Source organism: Sus scrofa, chromosome 6 (assembly GCF_054392235.1).
Source record: "Sus scrofa isolate SSC_HxYL_T2T_F1_AM1 chromosome 6, Sscrofa_HxYL_maternal_Yorkshire_Landrace_v2.0, whole genome shotgun sequence".
NCBI lineage: Eukaryota > Metazoa > Chordata > Mammalia > Artiodactyla > Suidae > Sus > Sus scrofa.
The window spans coordinates 107,898,079-107,911,864 of NC_139388.1; the positions used below are offsets into that span (position 1 = coordinate 107,898,079).

The 13,786-nt window shown below is 40.1% G+C and overlaps 1 protein-coding gene across 2 annotated transcripts; it reads right to left on the minus strand.

Moving 5' to 3' along the window:
- Window positions 1-2,496: 2,496 nt before the first annotated feature.
- LOC733637 (myosin regulatory light chain 2 protein) lies at window positions 2,497-13,423 on the minus strand. Of its 2 annotated transcripts, none has more exons than NM_001244251.2 (4): window positions 13,298-13,423; window positions 7,666-7,864; window positions 7,014-7,175; window positions 2,497-3,338 (listed from the first exon to the last, which is right to left on the minus strand). In NM_001244251.2, the coding sequence occupies exons 2-4, from the start codon at window positions 7,847-7,849 to the stop codon at window positions 3,166-3,168; spliced, it is 519 nt and encodes a 172-aa protein (NP_001231180.1). In that variant the 5' UTR covers window positions 7,850-7,864; window positions 13,298-13,423; the 3' UTR covers window positions 2,497-3,165. The 2 variants fall into 2 exon arrangements, with proteins under 2 accessions (NP_001231180.1, NP_001038037.3); NM_001044572.3 differs by lacking the exon at window positions 13,298-13,423 and adding an exon at window positions 8,890-8,939.
- Between the last annotated feature and the right edge of the window lie 363 nt (window positions 13,424-13,786).

Genomic DNA, 13,786 nt, shown 5'->3' on the forward strand with positions numbered 1-13,786 from the left:
TATCCAAATATCCATTTTTATTTTTCTAAGAATAATCCTACAACAAATGATCTAAATTCTCTCTTCCTATCTGCTGGACATCATTCATTTGGTTTTACTCATTTGCTTCTTGTTTCCTTCCTCCATCTACAGACAGGCTTGAATCTCTAAAGAAATGCCCTTTGGTTCTGTCTGCTTTCTCTTCAAGCCTCGTCTCACTGCCAAACAGGCCCTGCTGGTTAGCAGAATAAGAATAACCATTATTTGAATGCCAGATCATTTATCTTTAGTGTTTCTATTTCCACAACAAACTTGGATGGTATTGTCCCTGTTAAACAGGTGAGGAAACTGACACTTAGGGGTGATCTGCCCAAGGACACAAAGCTCATCAGAATTTACTCAACCAAGTCTGGCTCTAAAGCCATACTACTCCTAATCAAAAAATGCTGCTTTATACATTAATTGATTATGTTCCTATTATGAACCAAGAACATTACTTCCATTTTATAAATGAATAGAGGTTGAGTGAAGTTAAACGATTTCCTTAAGTTTATAAAGCCATGATATAGCAAGAACAAGATTAAACTGCAGCTGGCCTGACCTCCAAACCTAGGCATTGTCCCCATTTCCCGCTATAATTATGGATTCTGCACTCAGAACTACCTAACAGCTCTAGCAGAAGTGACCAACGGCTTGCTGAATCCAGTGGCCTCATGTAAATCCTACTATACTTGATTTTTCTGTGATTTTAATACTGTTGGACCAACCTCTTCACTCTTGAAATTATCCCCTTGCTTTTCAATAACACTGTGTTTGTGGCTCTATGTACTGTCTAAGCCCTTTTACTGTCTTTTACCTGATCCTTCTTAAAACCTGCCAGAACATCTCCAAGTCTAGTAGCTGTCCTTTCTCTCCTCATGCTTTGTAAAAAACATTGCCTTTCAGAATTTGTTTTTACTTGTCTTGTATAGCCTGTCTCGTAAAGGCAGTCTGGCCTGCTCCCTTTCTCCCCAGGAGCATTCATCAATTCCTGATGTTATCCAGTCATGGGCTCCTTGATCAACTGAAATTTGGGCCCTGAAGTCCAAAGCACAGTCTAATCACATAAGCAGGTGAGTATGGACAGATGCCATCCACCCATTAGGTTGGTTTCACCAGAACTTTTGAAATGGTTTGTTTCAAGTATGGCTTTCTTCATGAGACGAGTTTTGTTTTGTTTTTAATCAAATGCATTGTTGAAGTATATGCTTTAGCTTTTTATTAGCAATCATCTTTACCTAAGCAAAAACCTACTTACTACCTAGAGAATGCTATTGCCAAATTAGGAGGCTTAAGACTACACTTTCATTGAATTTAAGATATTTCATTCAATCACTGTTTCCAATGGTGGTTGGTTCTTTGAGCAGTTATCTGAAATGGAAACTGGGATACTGTAAGAAATAATTTTAATGATAGTATTTTTCTGTGTAGAAACGATGTTATTTGTTCTTCACTTGAAATTGGTTAACAAAGCAAAAGCGATCTTTGTTTTTTCAGTTGAAATGTAAATTCAACAAAAAATTTTGGCATCTTGGCAGGAAAAAGCACTTTGCTTAACTGACTGAATGAAATTCAGGAACACGTTAAAAGCAGAGTTAAGGCAGGTGCTAAGATTCTAATCTTGAAAGGGGCAAGAGCAGTCTTGTTACTGGCCCTTCTACTCCTGTTCTGTGAAGCTGACCTCATGAGGTTAAAGAATTTAGCTCACCTCACCCATCCTGTTTCGTGTGATGGTCTGCTGCCCCTGAAGGCATTTAGTAATTGCTTATTCAATGAGGTAATGGTTTTGTCCAAGGACAGTCTTGTTAAATGTTATGAGTAACTGTCAATTATTCATCTTGATAGGCTATTTGTCCACTCTTTTCACCCAACTTTTCCCCTCAGTGTTTCAAGATCTTTCTTAAACTCATGAATCCTCAAGAGTCAGATTTTTGAAGCCCAAAGCAAATGAAACTGTTTACCATTTCCTGATTAACTCTGAAAACAGTCCTGCATTCCTGCAAACAGCAGAAGTTATTTTTAGGATTGAAATAATGATCTCACGTTCCCAAGCATGTGTAGCTTCAGCTGTTCTGACTGTGGGCAGGTCAGGAATGTCAAAGATTCATACATGAACTCAAGTGAATCTCTGCATAAACAAACACAGTATTTCAATAGGGACTGACAAGTTAAACTATATACAAAAAATACCATACTCTACCTCCAACATTTTGAAATACAATACAAAAAAAATCTGTCTTTACGGTAGAAGCATTCCACAGAAACTTTGGGGCTAAAATAGTTTTAAAAATTAGGACAAATTAAAATTACACTCAGTGGCCTGGTCTAATTTTAAATGACATAATGTGCAAAAGACTTAGAATGGATACGGAGGGATGCTGGTAGGTATGCTAAATTAAGGATTCAAAACTACCAAATGCAAATTCTTCAGGAAATTATTTAAAAAATTGAAAGAAAAAGTGCAGGAAACCCAATAAAGGCAGTTAAAATTTGGTTTCTTTGAAAAGAAGAATTAATAGTAGAGGAGATAGGATTGTTAGGAAAACTGGAAGGAGTAAGGGAGAGGGTCTAACCATGATTAGCATTTTCTAGGATTTGCCTCATCTACCTTTCTTCCTTTTTTGGCTATGCCCATGGCATATGAAAATTCCTGGGGCAGGGACTGAACCTGCACCACAGCATTGACCCAAGCCGCCCCAGAACAATGCTGCATTCTCAACCCACTGTGCCATAAGAGAACTCCTATCTTTCTTTAGAAGATGCAACCAAGACCAACAAAAGTCAATTTTGATAAATAAGGAAGTTTTAAACAAGTAAGTTTTTATCATAAAGTTTAATTATGGTTCAGAAAAAATTGAGTGAATAACTTTCTCTGAAAAAATATATTGACTCTGTGTAGACTGCAGTTATTTGGGGGAGGGAGGGGACAGCTGGTAAATTAAATTACCCTATTTTCTATTCTGAAAATGACAAAAAGTCTCATTTCCAGTCTGATTATAGAGATGCATGTGCCCCAAATGGCTGAGAATAAATACAACAAGAAAGGCAAAGGCTGTAAAGCTAAGGGCATGCAACAGGCTCTTAGAGAAAGTCTCAGAAATACCCAAAGTGGCAACAAGGAACGTTTGGCTGGAATCTGAAGTTTTTTCAGTCATCTTTGTCTTTCGCTCCATGCTTAAGGATGCGGGTAAACTCGATGTAATTGAAGTTCCCCTTTTTGTCAATAGGTGCTTCTCTGTACAGCTCGTCCACCTCCTCATCTGTGAACCGATCTCCCATCGTGGTCAGCAGCTCCCTCAGGTAGTCCTCCTGAATGGTACCTTAAGAATAAAGAACCAGGGATCAGAATAAATACTACTCTGAGGATTAATTACAAGGAGCATCTACCCTTGACAAGGCACAAGCTATGTTAAGAACTATAAGCATGTAAATATATGAAATATGGGGTCTCTGCACGCTTAAGCCAACTTCAGCAGACAGTTGCCTAGAAAATGCCCCAATGCTTAATAACATTAATCTGCTCTGTTCTACCAAGCTCCCTCGACATCCATCTCCCCTATAACAAGGGCTAACCCCTATGCCTAAAGAGAAGCCATAAAGTATGACTAAGCAATCCATGCCTCATGGTTCCTTAAAGTAGCATGACTGGTTACACTTATTCTATAAGCAAATACACTAAAATCAATACCACATCAAAAACACTGATAAAGTGTTTCAGTGGAAAGAATACTGGTCTCAAGGTTTTAACAAGCTATCTTATTACAGGCATTTCATTTTACCTCTGACTTTTCTTTTTCTTTCTTTCTTTCTTTTTTTTTTTTTTTTAGGGCCATACCCACGGCATATGGAGGTTCCCAGGCTAGGGGTCCAATCGGAGCTACAGCAGCTAGCCTACACCACAGCCACAGCAACGCCAGATCTGAGCCACATCTGCGACCTACACCACGGCTCATGGCAACGCTAGATCCTTAACCCACTGAGCGAGACCAGGGATGGAACCCGCAACCTCTTGGTTCCTAGTCAGATTTGTTTCCACTGTGCCACAATGGGAACTCCCCTTTTTTTTCATATGTAAAATGAGATAAAAAGATTTTTTTAAACAACTCCAATTTAGACTCAATAACAAATATGGTCAAATATGGTTGTGCAAAAACAGAGTAAATATTTGAGCATTAACTATATCTCAGACACGGGGCTAGGCACTGGGGGTGTGTAGTAGTGAGCTGAGAGCTACGCTTTCTATTCTGGACTTGGGAAAGCAGCGTTACCACAAAAACTGACTGCACATCAGAATCATCCAGGGACTTAAAGTGGTATTTTTCAAAGGTTCCTCAAGTAACTCCCATGTGTAGTCATGACTGAGAACCACCAATGCGGTAATCCAAAGGTGATAAATGACAATGCAGGCACAAAGATCGTAAAATTCATAATGTAAAAAAAGAAAAATCCAATAACTTCCTTAAATGTGAAATTAAGCTAAAACATTTATATTTCCTATGAGTTTAAAGTGTTAAGGTCCACAAAAGAATCTTTAGATTTATGAGTTGTTTTTGCTAATTCAATCCTAGATTTAAAAAAAAAAAAAAGGGTTCTCTAAATCCTGGACTTTCAGCTTGTAGAAATAAATCCCCACCTCCAGCCAAGTTATTCAACTATCACATAAGCTAATCATCAACGATGTATAAGGGACTGCGGGAGGAGCTGGGAGGGATTACAAAGATGGGAGCATGGTGCTGCTGAAGACACACAGCTATTGCCCCGGGAGCAGGGAGAGACTGATGATTAGGAATTAGCACACAACTACAGTAGAAGTGTATGTCCCAGAAGAGAGCAATATAAAAATACTTTGGAGGTGGAAAGGAGAACACAGACATAACTCCATAAAGGATGTGAGCATGGGGAGTTCAGCAGTAGTGAACCCAACTAGTGTCCATGAGAACTCAGGTTCGACCCCTGGCCTTGCTCAGTGAGTTAAGGATATGGCGTTGCTATAAGCTGTGGGGTAGGTCGCAGATCCCATGTTGCTGTGGATGTGGCGTATGCTGGCAGCTAAAGCTCAGATTTGACCCCTAGCCTGGGAATCTCCATATGCCACAGGTGCAGCCCTAAAAAAAGAATGTGACCAGGGAGATGACTTTGAATAGATAAGACAATTTATTCTTTCATGGTTTTATTCCCTTCCACTAAAAAAGTAACACCTGCTCACAGTAAAAAATTCAATCAATATACAAGGGTCTTTAGCAGGAAATAACTAAGTCTCTCCGGCCTGCCCTTCCACTACCCCTTCCAGAAACAACTGCTCAGAGTTTTGATTTCAGGGGATGGAGGAAGAAGGTGGTATGAGGAGGTAAGTCAGGGCAACAATACATAAAGGAGCTCAGAAGGAGGTCAGGAAGGTGATCCAGGAGTCAAGGGTAGGCTATCAGAAGAAGCCTAATGATGCTCTATCATGGGGAGCTTTGAAAGCCAGAGTGGGGACAAAAATACAAAAAAAAAAAGAAAAGAAAAGAAAAAGGAGTTCCTGTCGTGGCTCAGTGGTTAAAAAATCCGACTGGGAACCATAAGGTTGTGGGTTTGATCCCTGGCCTTGCTCAGTGGGTTAATGATCTGGCATTGCTATGGCTGTGGTGTAGGCCAGCAGCTATAGCTCTGATTCGACCTCTAGCCTGGGAACCTCCATATGCTGTGGGAGCAGCCCAAGAAATGGCAAAAATCCAAAAAAAAAAAAAAAAGGAAAGAAAGCCAGAGTGGGGAGACTGCTTCCATCACCAAACTATGCTTGGACTGTTTAAACTCATCCAAGCAACGTATAACCAAAGGGTGTGCCTGCCTTCTCAAGAAGCTCACCATGTGAGTTACCCTCTCATCTTTTCTCCTATATACACTTTTGCCAAAGTGGCATTTATGTAATTAACCTATTGGGCTTAAGAGTTGACACCATGCAGGCAGTAAGCTACCGTCTCACTTCTTAATTTAATCCTCACAACAACCCGATGAGGTAGGTAAAACTAGTGGCTATCTTACAAATAAGAAAATAGAGGCCTAGAGAATATAAGTAACACAACTATCATGCAGAATAGGATTATAAAATCAGGGCATCTAATTCCAGAGGGAAAGGTTAAGACACCAGATCGAAACAATCTCAGAGCTGAGAGGTACCTGATAAACATACAGAGAATTGTACTGGAATCTCTGTTCACAGCAGTGTGTGCTTTTTCCAAGATTGTTCTGGTAAAGGATATTCGTTTGACACACTTTTTTTTTTTGTATTTTTGCCATTTCTTGGGCCGCTCCTGCGGCATATGGAGGTTCCCAGGCTAGGGGTCCAATCGGAGCTGTAGCCACCATTCTACACCAGAGCCACAGCAACGCAGGATCCGAGCTGCATCTTCAACCTACACCACAGCTCACGGCAACGCCGGATCGTTAACCCACTGAGCCAGGGCAGGGATCGAACCCACAACCTCATGGTTCCTAGTCGGATTCGTTAACCACTGTGCCACGAAGGGAACTCCATTTGACACACATTTACTGAGTGTTTAACCCTTGTGGAATTATTCTAGTAAAGGAGTAACATAAGGTTCCTAAAGAAATTTCAAATACACCTATTATACTGTAAATTAAAAGTTTAAATTTGACTCCTAGCCTAGGAACATCCATATGCCTCAGGTGTGGATCTAAAAAGCATTAAAAAAAAAAAAAAAAAAAAGTAGGAGCAGAGGCAGTGAAGGGAGTGACACCATAGAGTAACCTGTCCCCCCCACAAAAAATGTATGGTATAAATCTGAGGGTGTTATATATCATCATATTTGAGGTTGTTATACCATAACTAAAAATTATATCACTTGGTAATTAGGAGTTCCCACTGCAGCACAGTGGGTTAAGGATTCAGCATTGCTGCAACTGTGGCTGGAATTCGATCCCTGGTCTCAGAACTTTCATATGCCACCAAAAAAAAAAATTCACTTGGTATTTATAGGTTACTTCAGACTTACCAGTTGCTTCTTCATCAAAGCAAGCAAAAGCATTTCTGATGACATCTTCTGGGTCTGTGCCATTTAACTTTTCACCAAACATTGTGAGAAACATGGTAAAATTTATGGGACCTGGAGCCTCATTCATCATGGCATCCAGATACTCATCTGTTGGATTCTTTCCTGAAGAAAAAAGAGGATCATGATTTCAATTACATAACAAAATGCATCAACTATTCACCATAGTAAATATTTTGACAAGAAAGATTATCATTTTTATACTTCGCCATTTGCATTCAAGGTAGAAAAACTACTTCGAAAAAAGTCTTCTCCAATAAAGACAGCCTGTATTAAGAGTCTGGAGATTGTGTGCTATTCCATTAGGATGTCAGGAGGAATAATACTGCTCTCTTAATCAATACCAGTATTTGCAGTGCACGCACACACACGTGCACACATATGGCTGGCCCCCGGCCTAATCCTTAGACTTGACCAGAAACCTGTAGGTGGTCCAAAGACCACACTTTTGGAACCAATGCTCCAGACTTTGAATCTCAGTGAATATAACATCATTAGATTTGCTTCTAGAGCTTTAGGACTTAAGGGGGAAAAAAAAACACATTAAAGGTGTTACAGAAATTCTATTTGATATATTATTAAAACGGATCATTACCCAGGGAGGCAAGCATGTCATGCAAGTCTTCCTTGTCGATGAAACCATCTCTGTTCTGATCGATCATGTTGAAGGCCTCCTTGAACTCCTGAATCTGTGACTGGTCAAACATGGCAAACACATTGGAAGTTGCGCGCTGGGGGCGCTTCTTGGTGGTCTTGGTCTTTGCTCTTTTGCTCGACATGGTGGTGGTTAAATCCTAACAAAGGAAAATATGAGAAATAAAAAACAAGTTGAACCAAACCTTCCAATATGTTTGAGTGACAGAGGGATGTGACTAAAATCTAGCCAGAAGGATAGTATCGCTTGGCAAAAATCTCTCTCAATTGATATCGATACTCATTCAAACTACAAGAGAAAAACCAAACTCATGCTTTGAGTTCCCTCGTCTTTAGTAGTCAGAACATTTAATCAACAGTCCATTACTAACTCCAAGTTCCAAACTACAATCAACATGAATTCAAAACTCAGAGCATTAGCAACAAGATTCACGTCCCCCATACCACTAGACAGCTGGTTTAAGGACTAATTACCCAATCTACCAGCTTAAAAATGATACAAAAAAATAAGAAACGAAACCCGCCGGTATTCTAGAAAAACAGTGCTGGTTCTACCCCTCAGTGCACAGAGCACAAGGGATCCTAATTCACCCTCCACAGGTCTATCCTTCTGCAGCCGTAGCCAAAACCAGCTGTCCTGTTCTAGGGTGAAGAGAAAGGAGGAAGCGGAGCTGACTGACGGGGACAGGTCTTATCTCCTAGTCTTTACCAGCAAATACCATTCTTCCACTTGCAACCAACACTTCTTATCTTACCCTCACTTCTGGAATCAAGGTAGTTCAAGAAAGATACTTATAGGAAGACTAAGTGAAAAGTAGAGAGAACTCTGAAAGTAATTTAACTATAATTACATTTTACAATTATTTCCACTCTATTCAAATCAATTTGTGCTCAAAGCTAAGTTAAATCACTTGAAGTAACAAAAATCAGAGCACAATACAAATTTTGAAAGCAATTTCATTTGTAGAAAGCATTTTAAGTATGGAAACTACCTTTGCTCTCTAATAATCTAAATTTATCCCTGTAAAATTTAAGTTAACAATAAAGAGAATGTCTAATAATATCTAAGATGAAAAGGCAATTTTCCTTTCAACACAGTCTCTAAGACTATACAAATTTGAAGTTATAAATCCCATCATTATCAGATAATAAAATTTTACCGTACCATCCTTCAGAGCTGAAGCGGTAAATGGCAGTCTGCAAAACTTCTAACCCACGAGACTAAGACACTGAATTCAGTTATATTCTTCGAAGCAGGTCTAAAATAGGCAGTACTGATTTCACTCTCTGACCAGGACAACAATTTTAAAGCTTACGTCCTGAAAACAACATTTAGCTATGAGGTAGCAAAACACTATGCCCTTGCTCTAAAAATAAGTCTGTGGACTGCAAAGAATGAAGTACTACCTAGATGTCAGTACTGCAAAGTGACCTTAGAGCACAGCTTCATAAGGGCTTTTAAAAACTTAGTTGTTACATTCTTTCCTTGATTAGACAACATCAGCCAGACTAAATTCAATTATGGAAACAATTGGAAAAGCTCTGCCTCAGATTTTTTTTTAGCTAAATCTGTTCTCAGATTTTAGAAGGAAATTCCACAAAGGAGAGTCACAAATTCCAGTCCATCAAACACAGCACTCTTCTGTGATGCTCTGGAATGTATTGCTGGTAAGATATACCCTATGTGACATAGAAGTTATGAAATATACTCCTCCCGAGCTTCCAAGCTTCCTTTAATCACTCTTTCACGAATGCATATTTTCATGCTGTAACACCTTCCCACACAATAAATCCATTATCTAAACTATGTAGCACTCTATAATTTTCCCCTCTATTCTAAATGCAGTGTTAAAAACTACAAGGAATATGGAATATATTATTCCTCCTTCTCCTAAATGTACTTCAGGACTTGAGTTAGAGGCTGAAACCCAAGGAGTGGCACATATTTATCAAAGTGTCATATCTCTTTAATATTTTACGTGTGCCACATCTTTGCAAAACGAAACGTCTTTAAAAATAGTCTTTTGGGAGTTCCCATCCTGGCGCAGCAGAAACGAATCTGACTAGGAACCATGACATTGCAGGTTCGATCCCTGGCCTCGCTCAGTAAGTTAAGGATCCAGTGTTGCCGTGAGCTGTGGTGCAGGTTGAAGATGCAGCTTGGATCTGGGGTGGCTGTGGCTCTGGCATAGGCCGGCAGCAACAACTCCGAATAGACCCCTAGCCTGGGAACCTCCATATGCCACGGGTGCGGCCCTAAAAGAAAAAAAAAAAAAAAAGACAAAAAATAAAATAAAAAAATAGTCTTTTGTTTGACATTGTCTTACCCTAATAACGTACAAATGTCAGTTAAGAAAGAAACTGATAAAAATTATAGGTTAAATGGTTGACACAACTGATTTTTAATCTAAAAACCTCATAATACTAAATCTGGTGGGGGGGCCTCTAGGTACGTTTTTAAAATGCTTAGTTCGGATTATAAAGTAACACCTTTGAATTTTGATGTATTTCCTATTAGCGTTTCTTTTAACCATGCAGTCTTCAAATCTGTAAATACTCTTTTTTTTTTTTTTTTTGCTTTTTTTGCTTTTTAGGGCCCCACTTGTGGCACATGGAAGTTCCCAGGCCAGGGGTCAAACTGGAGCTGCAGCTGCCGGCCTATGCCACAGCCACAGAAATACCGGATTCGTGCCGCATCTATGATCTATACTACAGCTCACAGCAACGCCAGATCTTTAACCCACTGATTGAGGCTGGGGATCGAACCTGCATTCTCAGGGGTAACAGTTGGGTTTGTTTCCACTGAGCCACAAGAACTCCTATAAGATAGTTTCTTAAAGTTATAAAGTTTTTTTTTTTTTTGGTCAGCACCAACAAGGGTCTCACAGAATTTTTCTTTAGCTCATTCAATACTGAATCATCAGTCTTTAATACGATCAGTAGAATTACACTCATATGCATCAAATGTTATGAGTATTGATTATTACTTAAGAATTAAGAAATGTAAGATAAGTGTCCTATCTTCAAGAAGCTTAAAATATACTTAGGGAGGTAACTGTAAAGAAATAAGATGATTGGTTCGATTCATGAGATGCATCACACAGCTTTCATTCCAGAAGTATTACTCTCAAGTTAACAGTATGTATAACAAAAATAAATAACACAATGGTAGTACATAATTATCAAATACTGTGAGTTCAGAAAAGGTCTTTATTTCTAAAAGATTTGGTGGGTGAGGAGACCCTGAAAACCCCTAAAAGCTACAAGATTTCTTTAGAATTACAAGATTTAAATGTTAGTCTTAATTCTAACAAATTAAGGTAGGTAATTCTACCAAAAACTGGTAGTGTGATGTTGGGCAAGTCACTACATGGGCCCTGACTTTTTCAAGGAGGGTGGACACTGATCTATGAATTTATCTCCTGCCAGAAACCTGACAGGGAGTTCACTTCAGAAGTCAATCATTCAAAAATATGGGCAGGGTGGATATTTTTCCACCAAACTGAAAGCATGGGTGGAATAAACACTGGTGGAGAGGGAGCCAAATGAGGAGCAGTGCTGTCTATGATCCCAAGGAGCAGATCACTTACAACAGATACTGTCACTGTTCTCCTAATTATGATTCTAGTATGCTGTCCATTTTTACATTCCCCATACAAGTCAGACTGAAACTCTCTTCATGTAACAAGCCTTTAGCAAATTCACAACTCTCATAAGTTAGGGTAAAATAAAGTTGAAGATATTTCACACATCAATTTAAGCAGGACGGGAGGATTTGCCATAAAGGCACTTGGGACTTCCAAGTTACAAGGATCCTCACTCATCCTAAATTGGAGACTGGAGTATTTCTTAAGCATTTAATGAAAGAACAATGAAAGAACTTTGGGATGAAGGGCTATATATTGTATGAAACTTGCAGCTTCTATGAAATACATAAGGATTTCAGATGCCGGAGAAAGTGAATGAAACACAATCTCATGGTCAAGGAGGTTCAGTTTACAGATGTGATGGAATATAATCTTGCCTTAATCAGGGAAGGGGCGTGTTGCTGGTAATGAATTTCTGGATTTTTCTTTTTTTTTTTAGTTTGATCAAATACCAAGATAATCATTCAGGCTTATGACAAAAAGGAGGTATACAAACTAGGGTGTTAAGACTAGATTTAAGGGATGGAGAAATGGAAAATAAAGATCCTCACACCAAGGGCAACCAGAAGATTTTTTTCAGAATTTCTAGATACTCTGGTTTCATTTGTAAAATGGGATTAATCCCATTACAAATTAATCAACATTACACTATATTACTCTAGTTAGAATCCTAGATTCCAGCATTTATAGTGGTAATAAGTGTAAACTGAGCTGAAGACTTTTTCTACTACAGAACACTCAAATTGACCAGTATTCTGGAAACATGTTCTTTAAGGAAAAACTCTCATTTCAGAAAACACCTCCTAGTACGACAGCACAGTGTCTGCTTTCCGAGTCCAGACCAAATCTACTGATTTGTCTCATTTAAACAATAAACCTTTTTCCAAGCTAAATAGATATATAACTTTTTGGTGCCAACCACAGTTTTTTAAAAGTACATTTTCAGGGTGGTGCTTCCGTTCCAACTAAACCAAGTTTTCAATTCCTTTGCAAACTTCCGGTTAAAGGTAGGAACAGTTCCCTTAGACTGCCACACCCAAAAAGTTCTCAGCACTTGACAAAGGCAATTCTTTGTCGGGGTTCACTGAGAGTAAAGCCTCACTTTTGAAAATAAAAAGCTCTCTGGTCAAGTTTTATCGAATGCCTTCCAGAACATGAAACAAACAGCAATAATTTTAAGAAATACTCACTTTCTTCACCTTTAGATATAAAACTTTGTGCGCTGAAGTTAAAATCTCACCTGAACGCTTATTTCTACTCCAAGTTCTGTAAAGAACTGACATACTCTTTGATAAACCAATTCAACTACTATAAAAAGAAACACTTTGGGAAACTGATATAACCCCAAGTCTCCACCCAAAAGGAATGTGGTGGTGTATTATGGAATTTTTCTGAAGCCGCAAATTAAACACCAAACCTCCCTTTGCCCAAATATCACTTAAAACAAAGTTCTAATTACAGAATGGACACTGAGCTGAGGAAGATGCTAATTTGAGGTGGTTATTCCAACTAAACGTAGCCACACAGCTGCAACAACAGCTGCAGCGGGGAGGTGCGCCGGAGTGGTGGTGGGGGAGGCAATGGGCTACAGTTTTTGCGCAAACTCTTGAATCCGGCAAGTTTACGTTAGAAACTAAACTTAGTCCCAGAGTCAGATCCGCGGGGCTCGGGTTTCCCAGGCCGGCTGTCGCCCAAGCTCGCGGCGCCAGCAGGCTAAGCCACATTTCCTGACCTCCAAGTCTGGCAAAATTGGCATCTGGGCCGTTTCCGGCCCCCGGCTTTTGATACTGGAGCTGGCCCTTGGGCTCGAAACCCACGAAGCGGCTGGTACATCTGCCCAGGTGCGCTCCCGGTACCACGGAAGCACCGCTGCTCATCAGCCGCCCCACGGGTATGCGGCCAGAATGAGCCCCAAGCACCACTCACCCTGCTCAGCCGCAAGAATCCGATTGCTTCGGGTACCCCCTCGCTGCCTCGGCTGCCGCTACTAACTCGCTTCCAATACCAGAGCCGCTACAATCCAACACTTCCGGCCTCCGCCTAGCGAACCGGAAGGAAGTCGAGTCACCATTCTGGGCTAACACTGTGAGCCTGGGTTAACGGAAGGGCGACGGGGCAGGGGTGTTGCCAGTATGCTCCAAGGGCGTAATTTTGACCGACTGCATTGCAAGAAAGTATCAATTGGGCAGCCTAGCACATAGAAAAACGTTAAATGGTTCATTGGGACTAATGACTAAGTTTTAGTCTTTTTTATACCCCCTTTTACAAAGTAAGCTTTTCTTTCCCCCCTTTTCTGTTGGCAAATGGGTGAGTCTCTCCTGTGGGTTTGCCCCTCCGCACATTCCAAAGCCCGGCTAGGGGCGGGGCTCGGCAGCCGAAGTCCTTGTAGGGAAATCGCGGAGATATTTCGCGGCT